Source organism: Gracilinanus agilis, chromosome 5 (assembly GCF_016433145.1).
Source record: "Gracilinanus agilis isolate LMUSP501 chromosome 5, AgileGrace, whole genome shotgun sequence".
Classification (NCBI taxonomy): Eukaryota; Metazoa; Chordata; class Mammalia; order Didelphimorphia; family Didelphidae; genus Gracilinanus; species Gracilinanus agilis.
The window spans coordinates 310,595,314-310,611,942 of NC_058134.1; the positions used below are offsets into that span (position 1 = coordinate 310,595,314).

Here is a 16,629-nt window from a genome sequence, read left to right on the forward strand (position 1 = left end):
CAGGGGGGGGGGCCCTCCTCGCTGCCCCGTGAGCCCCCCTTCCTGCCCCCCACAACACCCCCGGCCCCCTCCTGCCCCCCGCAGGGCCCCACCTGCTTGGCGGCCAGCGTGTCATCATCCGAGCTGTTCCTGACCACGTCCCGGTAGGCCACGTCGGAGCTCCTCTTCTTGTGGAGGGCCCCGGACAGGCGCATCCACAGCTGGGGAGGGAGGAGGCGGGTGCTGAGGGTGGTGGCGGGGGTGCCCGGGCTGCCCTGTGCCCACGTGGCAGCGGCGCCCTACCTGAGGCCTCATGGCGTGAGGGATGCCGGCCAGCACCAGGGAGTAGAGCTTGTCCGAGCGGGGCAGGGACACTTCAATCTTGTCCCACGTGAGGTCGCCCACGTCGTGGTTGTGGGTGAACTCCAGGTGGGCCTGCCACCTCAGCCTCTGCTGGGGGTCCTCGGCCAGGGGGGGCCCAGGGCCGGCGTGGGGCTCGGCACCCTCTGCGGGAGGAGTTCGGGGAAGAGAGGTAGCAGGTGGGCATAGCGGCGTGCCCAGCCCCGGCCCCCCGAGAGTCAGGAGCTCTCTAAGCCCGAGCCGGTCCCTGGGGGGGGGGGGGGCTTACCCTCCTTGTCCACCCGGAAGCCAAACTCATCGTAGCGGCCTTCTGGCTGCTCCGGCAGCTCTTCTTTCTAGGACCCAGACCAGGAAGGGGCAGTCACCCGCTCTGCCCGCCTGTGCCCTCCCTGCGGCCCCCTCGGGCACCTCGCCGCCTCTGCCCATCTGCCCGCATCAGTCCTCCTCCCCCATCTCCACCCATCAGACCCCGGCCTTCCCTGATCACCCTCACCCGCAGGGCCCCCAATGCCCTCTGTGGGACGGGCAAGGGCCGCCCCAGCCTGGCAGAGCCTCCCCTGCCCAGGAGGCATCCTGGGGGCGGCCCAGGAAGGGCAGTGCAGGCTCGGGTGTTCTCGGGGTCTTTTCTTTGCTCCAGAGAGATACAAACGAGGCAGTCCAGGGCGGCCGGGCAGACAGTTGGTGAGGGGCTCCCGGGGCAGAGCCCACAGATGTTCGAAGCCCCCTGCCCATCCTTGCGGTCCTCCTTCAAGGTCCCAGGCTGGCATGACCCTCGCCCGCCCCAGGCCCTTTTGGAGCCTGGTAAAATGGGGCCCTGAGTGCTGAGGTCAAGGGGCCGAGCCGGACCCTGGGCTGGCCACTGGCCGTGCCCTCCCACACCCCTGGGCTGCCCGGGCCGGGCTCCCTACCTGGGCACACCTGGCCAGGATGTCCTGGGGCCACATGCTTGGGGTCAAGGCTGAGAAGGGGCCCCCAGCGGGAGGGCCCAGGCTTCCTGTGGGCAAAGAAAGGCAGCAGAAGCCGGGGGTCGGGGCTGCTCGTCCAGGACAGACGCCCTCCCAGAGGACCCCGAGCGGGGCTCCCAGGAGGGAAGGGCACCTGCTCAGCCCTGGCTGGGCCCCGGGTCTGGCCTTCCTACCTGACATTCTGCCCGAGGGGCTGCCCAGCATCCACAGAGCCGCCTGCGTGGCCTCCTTCCGAGCCTCTGCTGCTGTGGGGGGACAAAACGAGGCCCTTCAGACCCCAGCCTGAGCCCTGCGAGGCCTGGCCCCCTTGTACAGATGAGGAGAGGCCCTGGGCATACAGGGAGAGAGTGGCAAGGCCAGGATTCGAACCCGGGCCCTGTGACCCCAAACCCAACAGGGCCCGCCTCCCTCTGCGAGTGCTTCATCCTGTCTGTGGGGAGAGAAGCCTTCAGCAGGGGTGGGAGGGAGGTCCCCAGGCCTCGGGGAAGGCGCAAAGCCCAGCCGCGGGCGAGTGCACAGAAGCCCGGGGACACGGCCTCCCACGGCCGGGAGCACCTCACGTTCAGGGTCCGAGGCCCCACAGGGCCGTGCGTTTACCTGGCTGGCACTGCAATGCCCTCAGAGCTGGGGACGGTCTGGGCCGACCATGGGGGAGACCCCCGGTGAGGACCCCCCTCCCAAGGCTGAGGCCTGGGAGATTCCGGCGGTCACGGCTGCTCTCGAACCCATCCCCCACGAGCCCTAGAGCAGGAACAGGAGGGACCTGCCCGGTGGCAGAGCCTCGGCCGCTCCCTCCCCCCAAATCCGTGGGGAGCCGAGGCTCACAGGGAGGGGTGCGACGGGCCCGACAGCCACCACGAGGAGCGGGTGGGGGCACCAGGTCCATCGGGAGCGCCTGAGGGCTCGGGTCAGAGAGGCCGAGGAGCCGCCGTAAGGGGGGCGGGCACAGACTGGGCAGTACCAGGCCGACCACCAGTGCTGGCTCCTGCAGAGCCGGGCAGAAGCCCCGACATCCCCAACTCTGGGCCAGGCCTGTGGCGAGGACCCTGCTCTGCCTCTCGGGGGTGTCACCCCTGGTTACGGCTCATCCCGGGGAGCTGGGGCTCCGTCCTGGCGCGGGGACCCCCAGGGGCTCTGCCTGGTATTGAGACCCCTTCCTCGCCCTCGGGGGTGAGCAGGGCCGCACCGTCTCGTCCTCTCAGCTCCGCTCCAGCCTGGAGTCCAGCCGCCCCACGGACGAGTGACCGGGGAAGCCTGGGCTGCCTCCGAGGGCCCTGTTTGGGAGGAGAGCCCTGGCTGTGACCCCCACCAGGCTCTGCCGTTCCCAGCGGGTCACCTCATCCTGTCCCTCTCAGGAGACGGACGCTGGGCAAGAATCGCTGAACTAGGCTGGCAGGTTTTTCCTGCTTCTGGTGGCTGTGGAGACCTTGTTGCAGGCTACCCTCTGGGAGCGGGCAGAGGGAGCTGGCGCGAGTGCCCAGCGCTTGGGGGCTCCGGCTAGAGGCTGGGGCTCCATCCCAAGGAGGGCAGAAGGGCCTCTGCCCCGAGCCCGTCCTGGCCCAACCTCCCAAGGACAAGCCCTTTCCACAGAGCTGCGGCTCTCCATCTCCAACCCGCCGGCGGACGGCGGCCTCTTCTGCCTTCTCTCCAGTTTGGGGGTGACACATCACCGCGGGGTCAGGGCACCCCTCCAGATTCACCCCCATCTCCATGTTAGATTCTGCCTCCGGGGGCCCGAGGCCAGGGGCCTTTCCCATGGGGGTGAAGCCTCGCTGAGTGGGAAAGGCTTGGGGTTCCGGAGGGCCGATGCCCCGCGGGGGCTGCCTGGAGCTCCTCGTGCCCGGCCGCCCCACTGTGACATGAGGCCTCCTCCGTGCCAAGGCAGCAGCGGGCGTGTTCTCTGTCCCTTGGCCGAGGGGCCCTCTCTGGAGCAAGGGGCGTCACTGGCCACCCTGCCTCAGCAGGAACCAGACGGGCCCCCTTCCTGCCTCAGGCTTCGGGGCCGGGAGGCGCCTGGGCGCCGTCTGTTCTTGCCCATCTGTCCAGGGAGCCTCCGCCACCCCCTTCCAGTCAATATTTGCCTTGGGGCCGAGCCAACAGGCCCCTTTGGAGCGAGCTCCACCCCAGAGGTCCCTCCGGAGCCGGGCACGCCCTCCCAAAGGTTACACAGGGAAGGGTCTGGGCCCGAAGGAAGCGTCCTGGCGAGCAGAGAGCATGGCGGTGTTTGGCCCGCTAAACCCAGCTCCAAGGCCTAGAGCCGCCGGGCTCTCGGAGCCGGTGTGGGGGTCTTGGTGCCCATCTGAGCTGCCCGCCTTGCCTTCAAAGGCCCCAGGGGCTCCTGGCAGTCTGGCGAGGGGCAGGAAGGACGGCTTGGTCCTGGCTCCAGACCTGCCCTTCCATCTTGGAGTCAGTGCTGTGTGTTGGTCCCGAGGCAGAGGAGAGGCAAAGGCTAGGCAAGGGGAGCTCAGGGACTTGTCCCGGGTCTGCACCTCCCTTCTCCAGGCCTGAGCCCCCTCCCCACAGCGTTTTGGGGCAGCGTCACGTCTTCAAGAACTCTGAAAACCCGAAAGCCCCACAGCCTTGCCGGGTCAGAAGAGCCGGCCAGTGAGGAGTTCGCCTGCTAAAGGCCACAGACTTTCCCAAGCTCTTCTTGGCAGCTCTCTGCTCGCCCTTCCTTGTGTCCAGGCCTTTGTCCTTTGGGGTTCACCATGGCCACTCCTCCCGGCGGCCCACCTGTAGGACTTGGGCCTTGGTCAAGCCATCAGCTGCTGTGGCTTCAACTATCATCTCCAGGCAAATGACCTCAAACTAGACTAAAAAAATTCTAATTTACGTTTTCTTTGGCATCTCCAGACATGTGAGAGCTCTTTACTATGGAGCCATTCCTGCCCTATCCTCGAAACCTCCATATTCCATGCTGGACCGGCCTGGGTCACCTCAGCCAAACTCTGCATCTTCCTGCTTGTGGCACAAGAGGAAGAAAACCAATCATGTGCCAGACAAGAACCCGAAGCCTCCTTACAGTCCAGATGGCCCTCCTGGGCATCCCGGAGTGGCTCTCAATCTAGGATGAGGGGCAAGAAGCTGCTGGAGCTTCCTGCAAGACCCCCAAGTTCCTCCTCCCCCCACTCCACTTCTGGCAGCCTTCTCGCATCACCCCCCCTCCTCTGCCCAGCAGCCCAATGGGAGCGCTTCCTCCCTCCCCCGGACATGAGGGGACAGTTTGGGCACGCAGTCTCTGAAAGGTTTGCTCTCACTGTCCTAATCTGCAGAGCCAGTTCTGCCCACATCGTATCCCCCGTTAGATTTTACGTCTCGCTTCCAGTGTCTCCGATAAAGGTCTCCTTTCTCAAATGGAGAGAGAAATGAGTCGGATGGGCAAGAAGACGAGTCATTCCCCCGTTGATAAATGGTCAAAGTATGTGAAGAGGCAGTTTTCAGAGGAAGAAATCAAAGCTCTTGATAGGCATGGAAAAAGGCTCTAAATAACTCCTGACCAGAGAAACGAAATGAAAATAAGTCTGGGGTAACCGTCTCACACCTATCAGATTGGCTAACATGACCAAAAAGGAAAACCGTAAAGGCTGAAGGAGATGTGGCAAAACTGGGTCGGGGCCTGCGGCCATTCTGGAGAGCGAGGGGGAACTATGGCCAAAGGGCCAGAAGACCGGGCCGACCCAGCAGTGCCGCTGCGACGTCTGTATCCCAAAGAGATCAGAAAAGGGGGAGGACCTGCTTGTACCAAAATCTTTCTAGCTGCTCTTTTTGGGGGGCGAAGGCCACTGGAGAACAAGTTGTGGCCGGGGACTGTGATAGACTACTGCGGTGCTGATGCTGAAGGGCGGCTGGGAGCAGCTCCTGCACGGCCGAACGCCAGGGGAAGGGGGCAGAAGCCACTCCAGCAATGCCATGGCCCGAGACGATTCTGAAGGGCTCGTGGCAAAAAATGCACCGAAAGAGCTGATGGAGTCTGAGTGCAGATTGAACTCGGCCGGCCTCACTGTTTCCTCCATGGCTTGGGCGTGTGTCTCACACGAGTCTTCTTCCACAGCGTAGCCAGTGGACAGGCTTTGCGTGACCACCCAAGGGTGACCTAGGCTAAGCTGCTTGCTGTGTCAGGGAGAGCGTTTGGAACTCAAAAGGTTGGGAAACGACTGTGAACATCGTTTTTATATGTAATTGGGCAAGAAATACAATGTTGAAACTTTTTTAAACTGCTCAGTTATCTGTTGAGGTGATGCTTCCTTCAGTGAACTAGACCCCGATTCACCTTGGGCTGCCGATCTAAGCACTTTTCCATTTTAATTTGAAAAAGAAAACACGGAGATGCAAAAAGAGGAAGGGCTTCCACTGAAGTTGCTTCCTCTGGGAAAGCAAGCAGAGTTCTGTCAAGATCATTTTCTTGCTTTCTACCCTCAAGAGTTAACTCTAAGAGGGGCAGCTGGGTAGCTCAGTGGATGGAGAGCCAGGCCTAGAGACAGGAGGTCCTGGGTTCCAATCTGGCCTCAGACACTTCCCAGCTGCGTGACCCTGGGCAAGTCACTTGACCCCCATGGCCCACCCTTACCACTCTTCCACCTAGGAGCCAATACATAGAAATTAAGGGTTTAAAAAAAAAAAAAGAGTTAACTCCAAGGTGGAGTCCAAACCCCACCTGAAAACACAGCGCAGGGCTGACCACTGTGAGGGTTACCTGCTGTTAAAGCAGCCAAGAGTGATCCTGAGCCGTGAGAGGGGCAGGCGGGCGCCTATCAAGGTGAGCCGAGCAAGTCACCGAGATGGCGGGAGAGGAAGAGGGAGACGCCAGAGAGCCACGCGGGGTCGGGCAGCACAGACGACGCTCCGGACTGGGCGCGTGTCCGACCTCTCCGGGGCTTCTGCGACGCTCCACAAGTAGCAGCTCCCGTCTCAGGAGGTCGGGCCATCCGCCCCACTAGTGACCGAGCTCATGCACAGACCCGGCTGCGATTCGGCCCTTCTCATCGGCTCCTCCTCGCACTGAGGGCGACCCATCGTGCGGAGCTTCTCCCCTCCCTTCCGGGCACGCGGCTCTCTCCTGTGCACAGACACCCTTCGTGCCGGCTCCAGCATCCTCTTGTCTACTTTGCCTTTGGATGACTCACAACCCAGCGACTCGGGCTGGCGGCCATGCAGGGTCCCCAGTGAGTACGAGCACGATACACCCACCATCAGCAGCAATTCCACAGTGAGCTGAACCCGGAGGCCGACCATCCCCCATCAAGGGGTTCCTTGCCGTGGTAGGAGGCGGTGATGGCTTCCGAAGGCGCTGCTGCAAGCTAGAGAGGATTTGTTTTGGGCCTCGGGACAGCCCGTCTGTTCTTCAAGGCCCAGCCTGGCTAAGCTTGTTTATTCCTCTTTAAGCTCTCACCATCTGCCTTAGAATCAATACGGTGCATTGGATCTAAGGCACAAGAGCAGGAAGGGCTAGGCCACGGGGGTGAAGTGACTTGCCCAGGGTCACATAGCCGGGAAGGGTCTGAGATCACACTGGAACCCAAGACCTCCCGCCACTGGGCCTGGCTCTCCATCCTCTGAGCCACTTAGCTGCCCGCAAGTTGATTTTCATTTTATTTCCTCTGATCCTCTTCCACAGTTGAACCAGCAAAAAGGAAAACAAAAGAAGGGCACAAAGTTCTCTGGCCGGCCACGTCCCAACCTGACGTCTCGTGCCACGCGCCGGGCCGCCCTCTGTCGGGAGCTCTCTGGCGTCACCGCTGAGCACTGCCTTGACCAGAGCTCTCGAGCTGTCTCTGCAATACTGCATTATTCTCTGCTTTTCCCGGGTCTGCTCGCCTCGCCCTGCATCAGTTCAAACAAGTCTTCTCCGTCCTCTCCCAACGCGGCCCCGTCTTCATTTCTTACGGCGAAATACAGCCCATGAGGCGGAGACCCACCATTTGCTTAGGTGCTATGAAAGGAGCTGCTCTGGGTGTTGGGGAGCGGTCCTTGTCCCCCCCTTTCCTCTCTTCGGGGCCTCGGCAAACTTCAAAGGGGGGTGACAAAGACCATCGTTCACGGCCACTCTCCAAGAGCATTTCCTAAGGGATGCAGACTGAAATCTTGGCCTGGGAAAGGCCGACAGAGCCTAATGTGGCCCTCTGCGCTGCCCAGAGCCCGCTGGTAGCAGCAGGGGCAGTTCAGGGGGCCACATTCCAGAGCACCGCTGTGGGAGGGCAGGAGGAGCTGAGACAACCGAGGAGGCTCAGCCAGAGGAGGAGCCCTGACAGGCCCTGGATGCTCTCTTAAAAGTCTGAACGGCAGGAAAAGGAATCAGACTAGGCTCGGCAGGGTCTGCCCAGAGGACAGAACGGGGGGCCGACGACGAGCAGCTGCGGGGAGGAAAGGACAGCTGGAGGTATTCGGGCAGAGGGACCCAGAATCAGAAATGAGTGGGGGGGTGGTCAGCTAGTCCAGGGAGGGACTAAGGCCTAGGAGTGGCCCCCACAAGCCAGAAAGCACAGGTGCGGACTGTGGAATTAGAATTCTGCTCCCCAGGGGCTCTCTCCCAGCATCCCACCTACGGATCCAGGGAACGTACTAATGTAGGGAAGACCCCGACCGGGCTGGGAAAGCTGGCTTTTGCCTCTGTTCTTGTATTTCTTCCACTTCAAGTGATTATTAATAAATCTTATACTTGCGTTACTGGACACTTAATCTTACAGGACTCCAAATCCGGGTCTCCCCCCCCCCCAAAAAACAGTTTGTCAGCCAGGTTCTAGGACGGCCTGACGAGGGGCTTGACTCCTCCCACAAGGAGATCCTTTCCAGTCGCTTCCAGGACCTGGGTGGGAACTGGGGGCGCCCGTCTGCTCATCTCTAATCTGTACCGAGGGACGCTATGATCTCCCTCATCTAGTTTTGGGGTGTTGCGAGGGACACAAAGGAACCCTGTGCTCTTGGGCTGAAGGAATTATTCATTCGTTCCACATTTAGCCTAGACAGCATCACTGATCACATGGCGGCCAAGTCTTCCAGACCCCAAATCATCTTTCTGGAACGAACTGTTACTAACTGCCGCATTCGCTCCCAAAACTTGTCCTCTCGGGATGAGACAGAACCGAGGCCCGAGGCCTGGCCAGCGTCTGTCCTACTGATTAAGAAGAGGAGGAGGAAGAGGCCGAGAAGCGAATGTGCCCCGGGGAGCCCCGGAAGCACTGGGGCCTTTGGAGGAGATGGTCCACTCCCTTGGGGGGCTCGCTGGCTCTAGGAGGTGAAAAGTCTTAATAAGCCAATGGGAATCCCCGAAATGTAGACGGACGCCATTCTAGTGGATGCTAAAGAGAGGCCCTGTTAGGGCTGGGTGCCGGGGAAGAGCCAGATTCCCCTGTGGGGAGTCTGAAATCCAGTTGCGAAGAGGAAGGAGAGCTGGCCTGGGAGGGGAAGGCCTCACGCCATCTGGGCGCTCACCGTACAGGATTGGGGCCCAGGAGGCGAACGGGCTGAGCTCGCAGGCTTTTCCTCCTGGCCGCAGCCTTGTTCACAGCCATGCTTCTCAGAGCAGCTGCGGGGCCGCAAATCCTGGCCTAAGCAACCCACCCTGTGGGTGACCCAGAGGGCAATGGAGTGACCCCGTGGCCTGAGCGTTGATGCTCTGGGCCATCCCTAAACTACCAGGCTGGAAAAGGGAGTGGCCTCTGAGGCCCCCTGCAGACGGGCCGGACGGGGAGCCCAAGGAGCCATCGCCGAGAGGTGGAGGCTGGCCGGAGGTCAGGGCTCACCCATTTACCAGAATGGGAAACGGGCTCCCAACTGCTGCCAGCCGCTCAGTGTCCTGCTTCGCTGCCTTGGGCCCAGGCTCCAGCCCCTTCCTCCCCCTTCCTGTAGAATGCTATTTAAGGGAGGCCCCACGCACCTCTCGAGGGCCCTTAGCTCTGCACCCCCAGCACCCACCTGGCGCCCAGCGGACACTTACTGCATGCCCGGTAACGAGCGGAACCATAATCGAACTGCCCAAACCAACAGCCAGTTAGGTCTGGGCCTTCCCCGCCTCGGCCTCGCTGCGTGGGCAGCGGGCCTGGAAGGCCACGATCCGGGGTCTCATGAGAGCCGTGGGCGCCCCCTCCCCGCCATCCTACTCTTAGAGCTCCAGGGAGGGAAGCGCTTCTAGACACTCTCCACAGCCACTTGCAGCAGGTCCTGGCTTCTGCGGGCGGGTGGGGCTGCCCAGCCTTCAGGGTTACTGTGTACCCGCAGGTGGACCCCGGAGGATCTGCGCTCGAATCCCAGCTCTGCGGTCTGCCCGAGGCCCCCGTTTTTGTTTGTAAAAGGAGGCCGAGGCTGCTGAGCCTGATGCCACAGCCGCATCTGTTCCGCCCACTCTCCCTCCACCTGCCCGGCCTCCCGGCTCCTCTTCTTCCTCCAGGCCCTCTTCTCTTGTCTACACTATTTTGCCAGTGGTCTTGGGGCTCCCACAGGTGCAGCCGCCCTCAGAACAGACCTCTAACCTTCCCTCCCCCACCTCTGTGGAGGTGACACGGCCTCCTTCGTCTCCAGCCCGCCCTCTGTGGAGCTGCCAGGGTGGGGGGTGCCCACACGGTCACCCCCGTCCGTTCCCCCCATCGCCTCCAGCATCCAATAGAAAGTTCTGTTTGGCTTCCAGAGGCCATCTTAAGTGGACTCTCCCGCCCCCTCCCCGATCTCCTTGTAGTCCCTCCCCCACCATCCTCCTCTCCCCGAGTCCTAGCTGAAGTGGCCCCCCAAAGGAGCCACCTCCGGCACATCCCCCTGGCCCAGGGCGGCAGGTTCTCGCTGGCCCATCATGCCCGTCTGATCCCTCGACTCCAAGGCCCTGCAGAAGCGAGTGGGGGCTCGCAGCGGGTCTCCACACGGGCTTCCTCTGGACCCCCCTGACTGGGGTCAGGCTGGACAAGGTGTTCCCCGGACTCCCCTCATCCTCCCGGTTGTGGCCCAGCTCTAAAACAGACTCCTTCCCCGCTCAGGGGCACCGGAGCTCCCCGAAACCTTTTCTCAATGAATGGACGGGGTCAGACCCCCAAGTCTCGCCTCGCCTTGCTGTCTGCTCTGGCCCAGACTGACTGCAGTGCTTCCTGTCCATGCTGAGGAGGCCAGACAGCGGCCAGAACAGACCCCTGGAACGGCCCAGGCGGCCCCTGCCTGCCTCTGTCTGCCATCCAGGGCCTTCCTCGCCGCCTCCCTCCGGCCGGTCATCCTGAGTGGGTCTGTCTGCTCTGGGGCAGCTCTGCCTGTGCCCCACTACCAGTTCCGTTGGGCCTCTGGCCCAGGGTCCGAAGGAGGAGGGGCTAAAAAGGCTCCACTGGTTCAGGGCTATTAATGGGGGCAGGAAGGTCAGATCACTTTTTTCTCCGGGACAGGGAGAGCGGAAGCAGCAAAGATGTCCCGGGTCTGGAGAGGATAAGGAGGGCGCCGAGGGAATGAGCCCCGGAGACCCCCCACCGAAGCTTTCCTCTCCCCCACTTTTGCTCTGGCCCAAGTCCTCTTCCATTTCTGCCCTCTTCTGACCCCTTCACCTGGCTAGGAGAGCCCCATCGTCTGAGGGCGGGGCAGTGGGGCTAGGTGACTTATCCAGGGTCACCGGGCTGGGCCCTGGGCCAGCCAGCTGCCCCATGATCCTTGTGGGGCCACCTCTGGGGGAAACCCTCTAAGGCCTGCGTGCTCCACAGGGCGGAGGGCAGGAGAGCCAAGAGGAGAAGGAGGAGAGCCGGGGGCTTCAGGGGGAGAGGGGAGGGGGTTAAACACGCGCCGCCCCACTCCGCTCGGACGCTGTCACCAGCGCCCATGTAAGTGCACTCGCAGGGGTACCCCCCCCCCTTACGCTCACCACTCTGGGAGTGCCGCCCTTATACGCCCAAGTGCACAGGCACTCCTGTGGGGGGAGGGTACAAGCCTGCCGTGCCACGCACACTCGCGCTCACACCCTCCTGCCCCTGCCAGGGACACTCGAGGCCCCTCCACCTTGCCACGCACACTCACGCACCCAAACACTAACAAGCGCACCCACGCTCCGCCATCCACGGCCGCTGGCCCCCCGCCCCTCTGCTTTGGCCACGTACCTGGGGCCGGGCGGGGGCCACCAGCAGGGCTGTCTGTCAATTCCTCGATTCCTGTCTGTCCCTCAGTCTGTCTCTGGCCCCTCAGCTCCCGGTTCGTCAGCGCTCCGCCACCAGCCTCAGTGCGCAGGTGCGTGACCGGAAGGCGGGGCGAGGCACGGAGCCGCGGGGCATGCTGGGGCTTGTAGTCTTTCCCATCCACCTGGCGCCGTGGTGAAGCCTGCAGGCTGCACACAGTGCTGCAGCCCCTAGGCTGGAAAGGAGGGTCCGAGGCTCTCTTCTCCGAATGAGTGTAAGCCCCCGACCTCCCAGGAAGCCAGAGCCACAGAAACTAGCAGTGTTCAGGGCACTGAACGGGGCAAAGCCTTGAAGGTGGGAGCGAGGCGGGCGTGCCCCCAGAGGGTTCCCTCCGTCTTCTCTTGCTGGGTGATGTCATTCAGTCCCAGGAGCGCCACCTCTGGAGCTGACACCTGAATCCCATGGGGGGGGGGGGAGGGGGCATCTCGGTGGCTTAGGATGGAGAAGTTCTGAGTTCGAATGCAGTGTCCTAGCTGGGAGATCCTGGGCAAGTCCCCCAACCCCATCCCCCTAGCCCTTCCGGCTCTCCCGCCTTGAAACCAATCCACAGGGAGGGTAATTCAGGAGAAAAACGTCGGGGCAGGGGCGGGGGGCACCTCCAGCTGGACATGGGGTGCCTAGTCCCCCTCGAACTCTCTGCCTTCTGCCCAGAAGCTCCCCGAAACTGTCCAGGCTTGGAACCCGTCCTCTCTGGGCCCTCCAACCCCTCCTGCTACCGCCCCCTGGCCGAGCCCTGGACCCACCCCTCCTCCCTGCCTCCGCCTGGTCCCTGGTGGCGCTTCCAGGACGCATGCTCAGATCGGAGCAGTCGCTACCAGGATGGGCCAGGGAAGCCACGGGGATCCCTGGCTCCGTGTAGACGTCCAGGACTAGGAATCGGGGGCCACTCAGTAAGGGAGCGAAGCCCCCAGCGGTGCTGGCGGGAGCGGAGCAAAGGGGGCGCCCGGAACCGCAGCCAGCTCCCTCGGGGAGGCAGGCAACAGACCTCCACCAGGGCTGGCCGAGGCGCTGTGCTAAGTGCTGGATTTGAGAGGCAGCAGGGAAGGCTTCCTGGAGGAGTGGAGATCCTGGCTGGGCCTCTAAAGAAGCCAGGATGACGAGGGCAAGTCAAGAAAGGCCCAGAATGGAGCCCCAGGAGCCCTGCAGAGCTGCCAGGCGGCCCAGGGGGCTTTGCCCGCAAACAGGGCATCTGGTAATAGGGAGGCACAAGCTTCCTGAGGGAAGAAAGGCAGGAACAGGATCAAAGGTGTTTTAGGAAAATCACCTTAGTGGCTGCCTGGAGGATGGATTGAAGAGGGCCCTGAGGCAGGCAGACCCCCTCCCCACCCCACCCAAGCAGCCAATGGCAGTAGGCCAGGGGTGAGGGCATGGGGCCCTGGAGCAGGCTTGGGGCAGTGTCAGCTGGACTGGGGAGATGTTGCAAAGGTGGACTCCCAGGCCTGGGCGCCATATTGGATCTGGGGGGCAAGAGAGCATGAGGAGTCCAGACTGACTCCAAGGGTGGGAGCCAGAGGAGGGGAGGAGGCGCTGCCGCCACAGTAGCAGGGAAGGTAAATCAGCTGGGGGCAAGGACACAGCACCCTGGCATCAGAGGGGAGCTGCCCAGATCCCCAAGTGCAGTATAAGCAGGAAGAGTGGAGAGCCCAGAACAGCACCCTGAGGGCATGACCTAGAGGGCAATTCAGAAAAGGGGGCTGAGGAGGGGCCCTCAGAGACCCTGGAGGATAACCAGGAGAGCCGGCTGTCCTGAGGTCATCCAGGAGGGCTGCAGAAAGAGCAGTGAGGAGGAAGAGGAGGATTTGGGGGTGGGGGTGGGGTTGATAACTTTGGAGGGAGAGCTTTTGTCTGCTCGAGGCAGTGGAAGGCAGATTGGGGGGTGACCCACAGTGGGCATTCCTGCTGGCTCCTTCTTTATTGCCTCCCCATCCCTCCAACATCTGCAAGGGCTCCTTGGCCCAGGATCACAGACACACTTCTGAGCCTAACAGCGAGTCCTTTGCAGTCTGCAAGGGGAAGAGGAGAGGCAGAAAGGGAGGATGGGAGGAAGGCTGTCGTTGCCCGCCTCCTTTCCCCAACAGCCCTTGTTTCTCCTTTTTCCTGGGCAGCCTCCGCTCCTTCCCGCTCCTGCTTTTTGCAGCACCTCCCCTCCCCTTTGCCGGCCTTCTGCTTTGGCCTCTTCCCTCCCTTGTTCAGCGTTTCAGTCCTGGCTGACCCTTCGTGACCCCATTTAAGGTTTTCTTGGCAGATTTGGATCGACCATTGTCTTCTCCAACTCATTTTACAGATGAGGAAACTGCGGCTAACGGGAAATAACTTGCTCAGGCTCGTCCGGCAGGGCTCATCAGAGGCCGGGTTTGGACTCTGGTCCTCCTGGCTCCAGGGCACCCTATCCACGGTGCGGGTACTAACCGCCCAATCAGACCTGTGGGACTGCCCTCACCAGAATATGCCGGAATAGCCAGCCGTTCTCCATCCGAGCCTCCCCTCCTGGGGAGACTGGAAGCGCCGAGCGAGCAGCGCGGGGCCCTGTGCGTCTGCGTGGCCTCTGCAGGGCACCTAGAGCGGGAGCTTCTCTGGGTGAAGGCGGAGGGGAGGAAGGGCTCAGGGAGGCAGCTGGCCTCCTCTAAAGGATGGGGCGGCCCAAGAAAAGGAATCCGGCATGCTCTGACGGGCCCAGAGTCCAAGGTCAGCCAGGATGCCAGAGGCCAAGGCCCCGTCCCTTCTGCCCCAGGGAAAGAACTGTGTGTGTGGGGGGGGTGGGGGGGGCACCACAACATTAACACCACACAGGAAGGCCCTCCGGCCCTCTCTCCTGACCAAAGGACAATTCCCACCTCCGAGCTGGCCCATTTGGGACTACAGGCCCAGGGTCCAGACAGGGTCAGGGCCGGATGGCTGCTCAGCCTCTCCAAGCATCGGTGATGCACCCGTCTCCAACCTCCGGTTGTTTGCCCTCCCTCTATGACCAACTCTGGGACAGGAGGCCCGTTTGTGCATCCCTTTCGTATTGACTTGTCTGGTAAGTGGCAGTTCCTTGAGGGAAGGAGCCTCTTCTTTGGCTCCCCAGCCCCTAGCACTCTGCCTAGCCCAGGTGACTGCTACTGCCTCCTACGGAGCCCACGACCATTCCTGTCCCTGAGAGTTTGCACCTTGCCTCTCGGTATTCAGGGAAAGCCAGATTTCAGCCCCATCACGGGAGCAGTGCCTTCCCTCCTCCCCCTCCTGGAGTCCCTGCCAGGGTCCCCCAAGAGGTGCCCCCTGCCCCTGGCCCCCGCTCTTGGTCTTTATTCCCTCCAGGGCTGGCTGCTCTCTGTATTTCTTTGGGGTACCTGCAGTGCCTGGGCCCAGAAGGCCCCAAAAGTGGCCCGTGGAAGGAGGAGCTGGGGCTGGGCCACAGGAGCAGCGTTTATTAGATAGAGCAGGGTTGGGAGAAAGCAGCCCACCCAGCCCCCGCCCCCACCCCACCGCTCTTTTCTGCACGAGAAGACCCAAGGTTTTTGGAAAGGCTCTGCAGAGGCCGCTGCCCAGAGGGAGGGAGGGAGGCCGGCCTGCTGGCTGGTTGCCAGGCTCTGGACAAAGGCCCTCGCAGGCCCTGCCTCCCTTTTCCCCACCAACGAAAGGCTCTTCTGGGGGCTCTACAGGCTCAACTCCACCTTCCCGGCCAGCTGACCCTCGTAAGGCTTCAGCAGAGGGCGCACCTCCTCCTGCAAGAACTTCTCCACCTGCCAAACAGGGACCCGAAAGGGAAGGGAAGCCATGAAAATCCAGGCTGGACGTCCATTGCCGGCACCCCTTCCCTTCTATCTTTGGATCAATATGGGGTATCGGTTCCAAAGAAGGGCGTAAGGGCTGGGCAAGGGGGTTAAGTGACTGGCCCAGGGTCAGGCAGCTGGGAAGTGGCTGAGGCCAGACTGGAACCCAGGACCTCCCGTCTCCAGGCCTGGCTCTCCATCCCCCGAGCATCTGGCTGCCCCCTGCGAGCCTGTTTACGAACAGGATTTGTGGGCCTGGGTGCCCCAGGCTTCTGGTTGTCGCCTTTCCTCAGAAAAATAAAATTAAAGCACAGCCAAGCGCCCAGGGATGTCCCCCTCCGCCCCCTGGCACACCTGCTCCTTGCTGGAAGGACCCCGACAGGACGCTCCTGCAGCCCCTGGAGGGGCATCACAGGGGCGCCCCGACACCCACCTGCTGGGCGGCGCGGCCGGTGAAGGACGAAGGATCCAGCAAGTGCTCCAGCTGGCCGTGAATGGGGCCGAAGTAGGGGTCCGCCTGGATGCGGGCGATGAGGTCGTTGTCGCCCCCTTCCTGCTTCACCACGGCGGCCGCCTCCTGGGAGAGCACCCTGATTCTCTCATGGCAATCCTGGGGGGAGAGAACGGCGTTACGGCGTCCCCCGAGCAGTGTGCCGGGCCACCCCCGGCCCTTCCAGATGAGGCTCCCTCCTCCTGTGGCCCCGGGGGTCCCCGCACCTGGCGGCTGCCTCCCGCCTTCACCATGGCCATGATGATGTTCTCTGTGGCCATGAAGGGCAGCTCCTGCCGAATCCGCCGCTCGATGACCTGGAGGGGGAGATGGGGTGTCCTGGGCCCGGCCCGCAGCCTTCTCTACTGGACGGTCCCAGGAGCGGCGAAGACCCAGTGAGGACTTGCTGGGGTCCCAAGGCTGGGAAGCGTCTGAACTCTGAACCCAGGACCTGCCTGGCTTTATCCATGGAGCCTCCGGCAACCCCCGGCCAGTCCTTTAAAAACCATCCGTCTCTGCCTGGGCGACCGCTTTCCCGGGGAGCTGCTCAGGCTCTGGGTGCTGTGGGGTCCCCCGCACTACCGGCCCTTCAGGCAGCAGCAGCAGCAAAGTGCCCAGCCCCACCCAACGGGAGCCCCAGCCAGCCTCGGGGTGCAGTCTCGCTGGACGTGTGACTCTTGGAGGGACTCCCTCCTCCCCTCCGAGGTTTCCCGCTGCCCCTCGGGCCCCATACCTTGGGGTACACCACCAGCCCCTCAGAAACGTTCTGCAGAGTGCTCAGGATGGTGTCGGCGGTGAGGAAGGCTTCGGCCAAACACAGGCGCCTGGGAGAGAAGCCGGCCTTACCCCCGGCTCCCCGGCCCCCCCGGCCCCAGCCCCCCCAAGCCTCCTGCCCCCCCAGATCCCAGTCCCCCCGGCCTCCTGCCCCCCGGCCCCCCAGACCTCAGCCCTGCCCC

The 16,629-nt window shown here is 62.8% G+C and overlaps 2 protein-coding genes across 3 annotated transcripts in view; both read right to left on the bottom strand.

Moving 5' to 3' along the window:
• Window positions 1–12,881, bottom strand: part of SGSM3 (small G protein signaling modulator 3) — a 27,413-nt gene extending 14,532 nt beyond the window's left edge. The window contains exons 1-10 of the mRNA XM_044679308.1: window positions 12,763–12,881; window positions 12,175–12,347; window positions 11,556–11,718; window positions 11,357–11,407; window positions 1,478–1,549; window positions 1,248–1,333; window positions 833–1,137; window positions 608–674; window positions 283–485; window positions 97–200 (exon numbers count right to left, since the gene is read on the bottom strand). Of these exons, the coding sequence (XP_044535243.1) occupies window positions 97–200; window positions 283–485; window positions 608–674; window positions 833–1,137; window positions 1,248–1,333; window positions 1,478–1,549; window positions 11,357–11,407; window positions 11,556–11,718; window positions 12,175–12,347; window positions 12,763–12,881 (1,343 nt within the window). The remainder of the gene's footprint in view (window positions 1–96; window positions 201–282; window positions 486–607; window positions 675–832; window positions 1,138–1,247; window positions 1,334–1,477; window positions 1,550–11,356; window positions 11,408–11,555; window positions 11,719–12,174; window positions 12,348–12,762) is intronic.
• Window positions 12,882–14,818: 1,937 nt separating this feature from the next.
• ADSL (adenylosuccinate lyase) overlaps window positions 14,819–16,629 on the bottom strand; it is an 11,316-nt gene continuing 9,505 nt past the window's right edge. Inside the window, exons 10-13 of one of the 2 annotated variants that reach the window (XM_044677867.1) lie at window positions 16,407–16,497; window positions 15,901–15,990; window positions 15,617–15,793; window positions 14,819–15,153 (exon numbers count right to left, since the gene is read on the bottom strand). In XM_044677867.1, the coding sequence (XP_044533802.1) occupies window positions 15,067–15,153; window positions 15,617–15,793; window positions 15,901–15,990; window positions 16,407–16,497 (445 nt within the window). In that variant the 3' untranslated portion in view covers window positions 14,819–15,066. The remainder of the gene's footprint in view (window positions 15,154–15,616; window positions 15,794–15,900; window positions 15,991–16,406; window positions 16,498–16,629) is intronic. The other variant, XM_044677868.1, reaches the window with a different exon arrangement.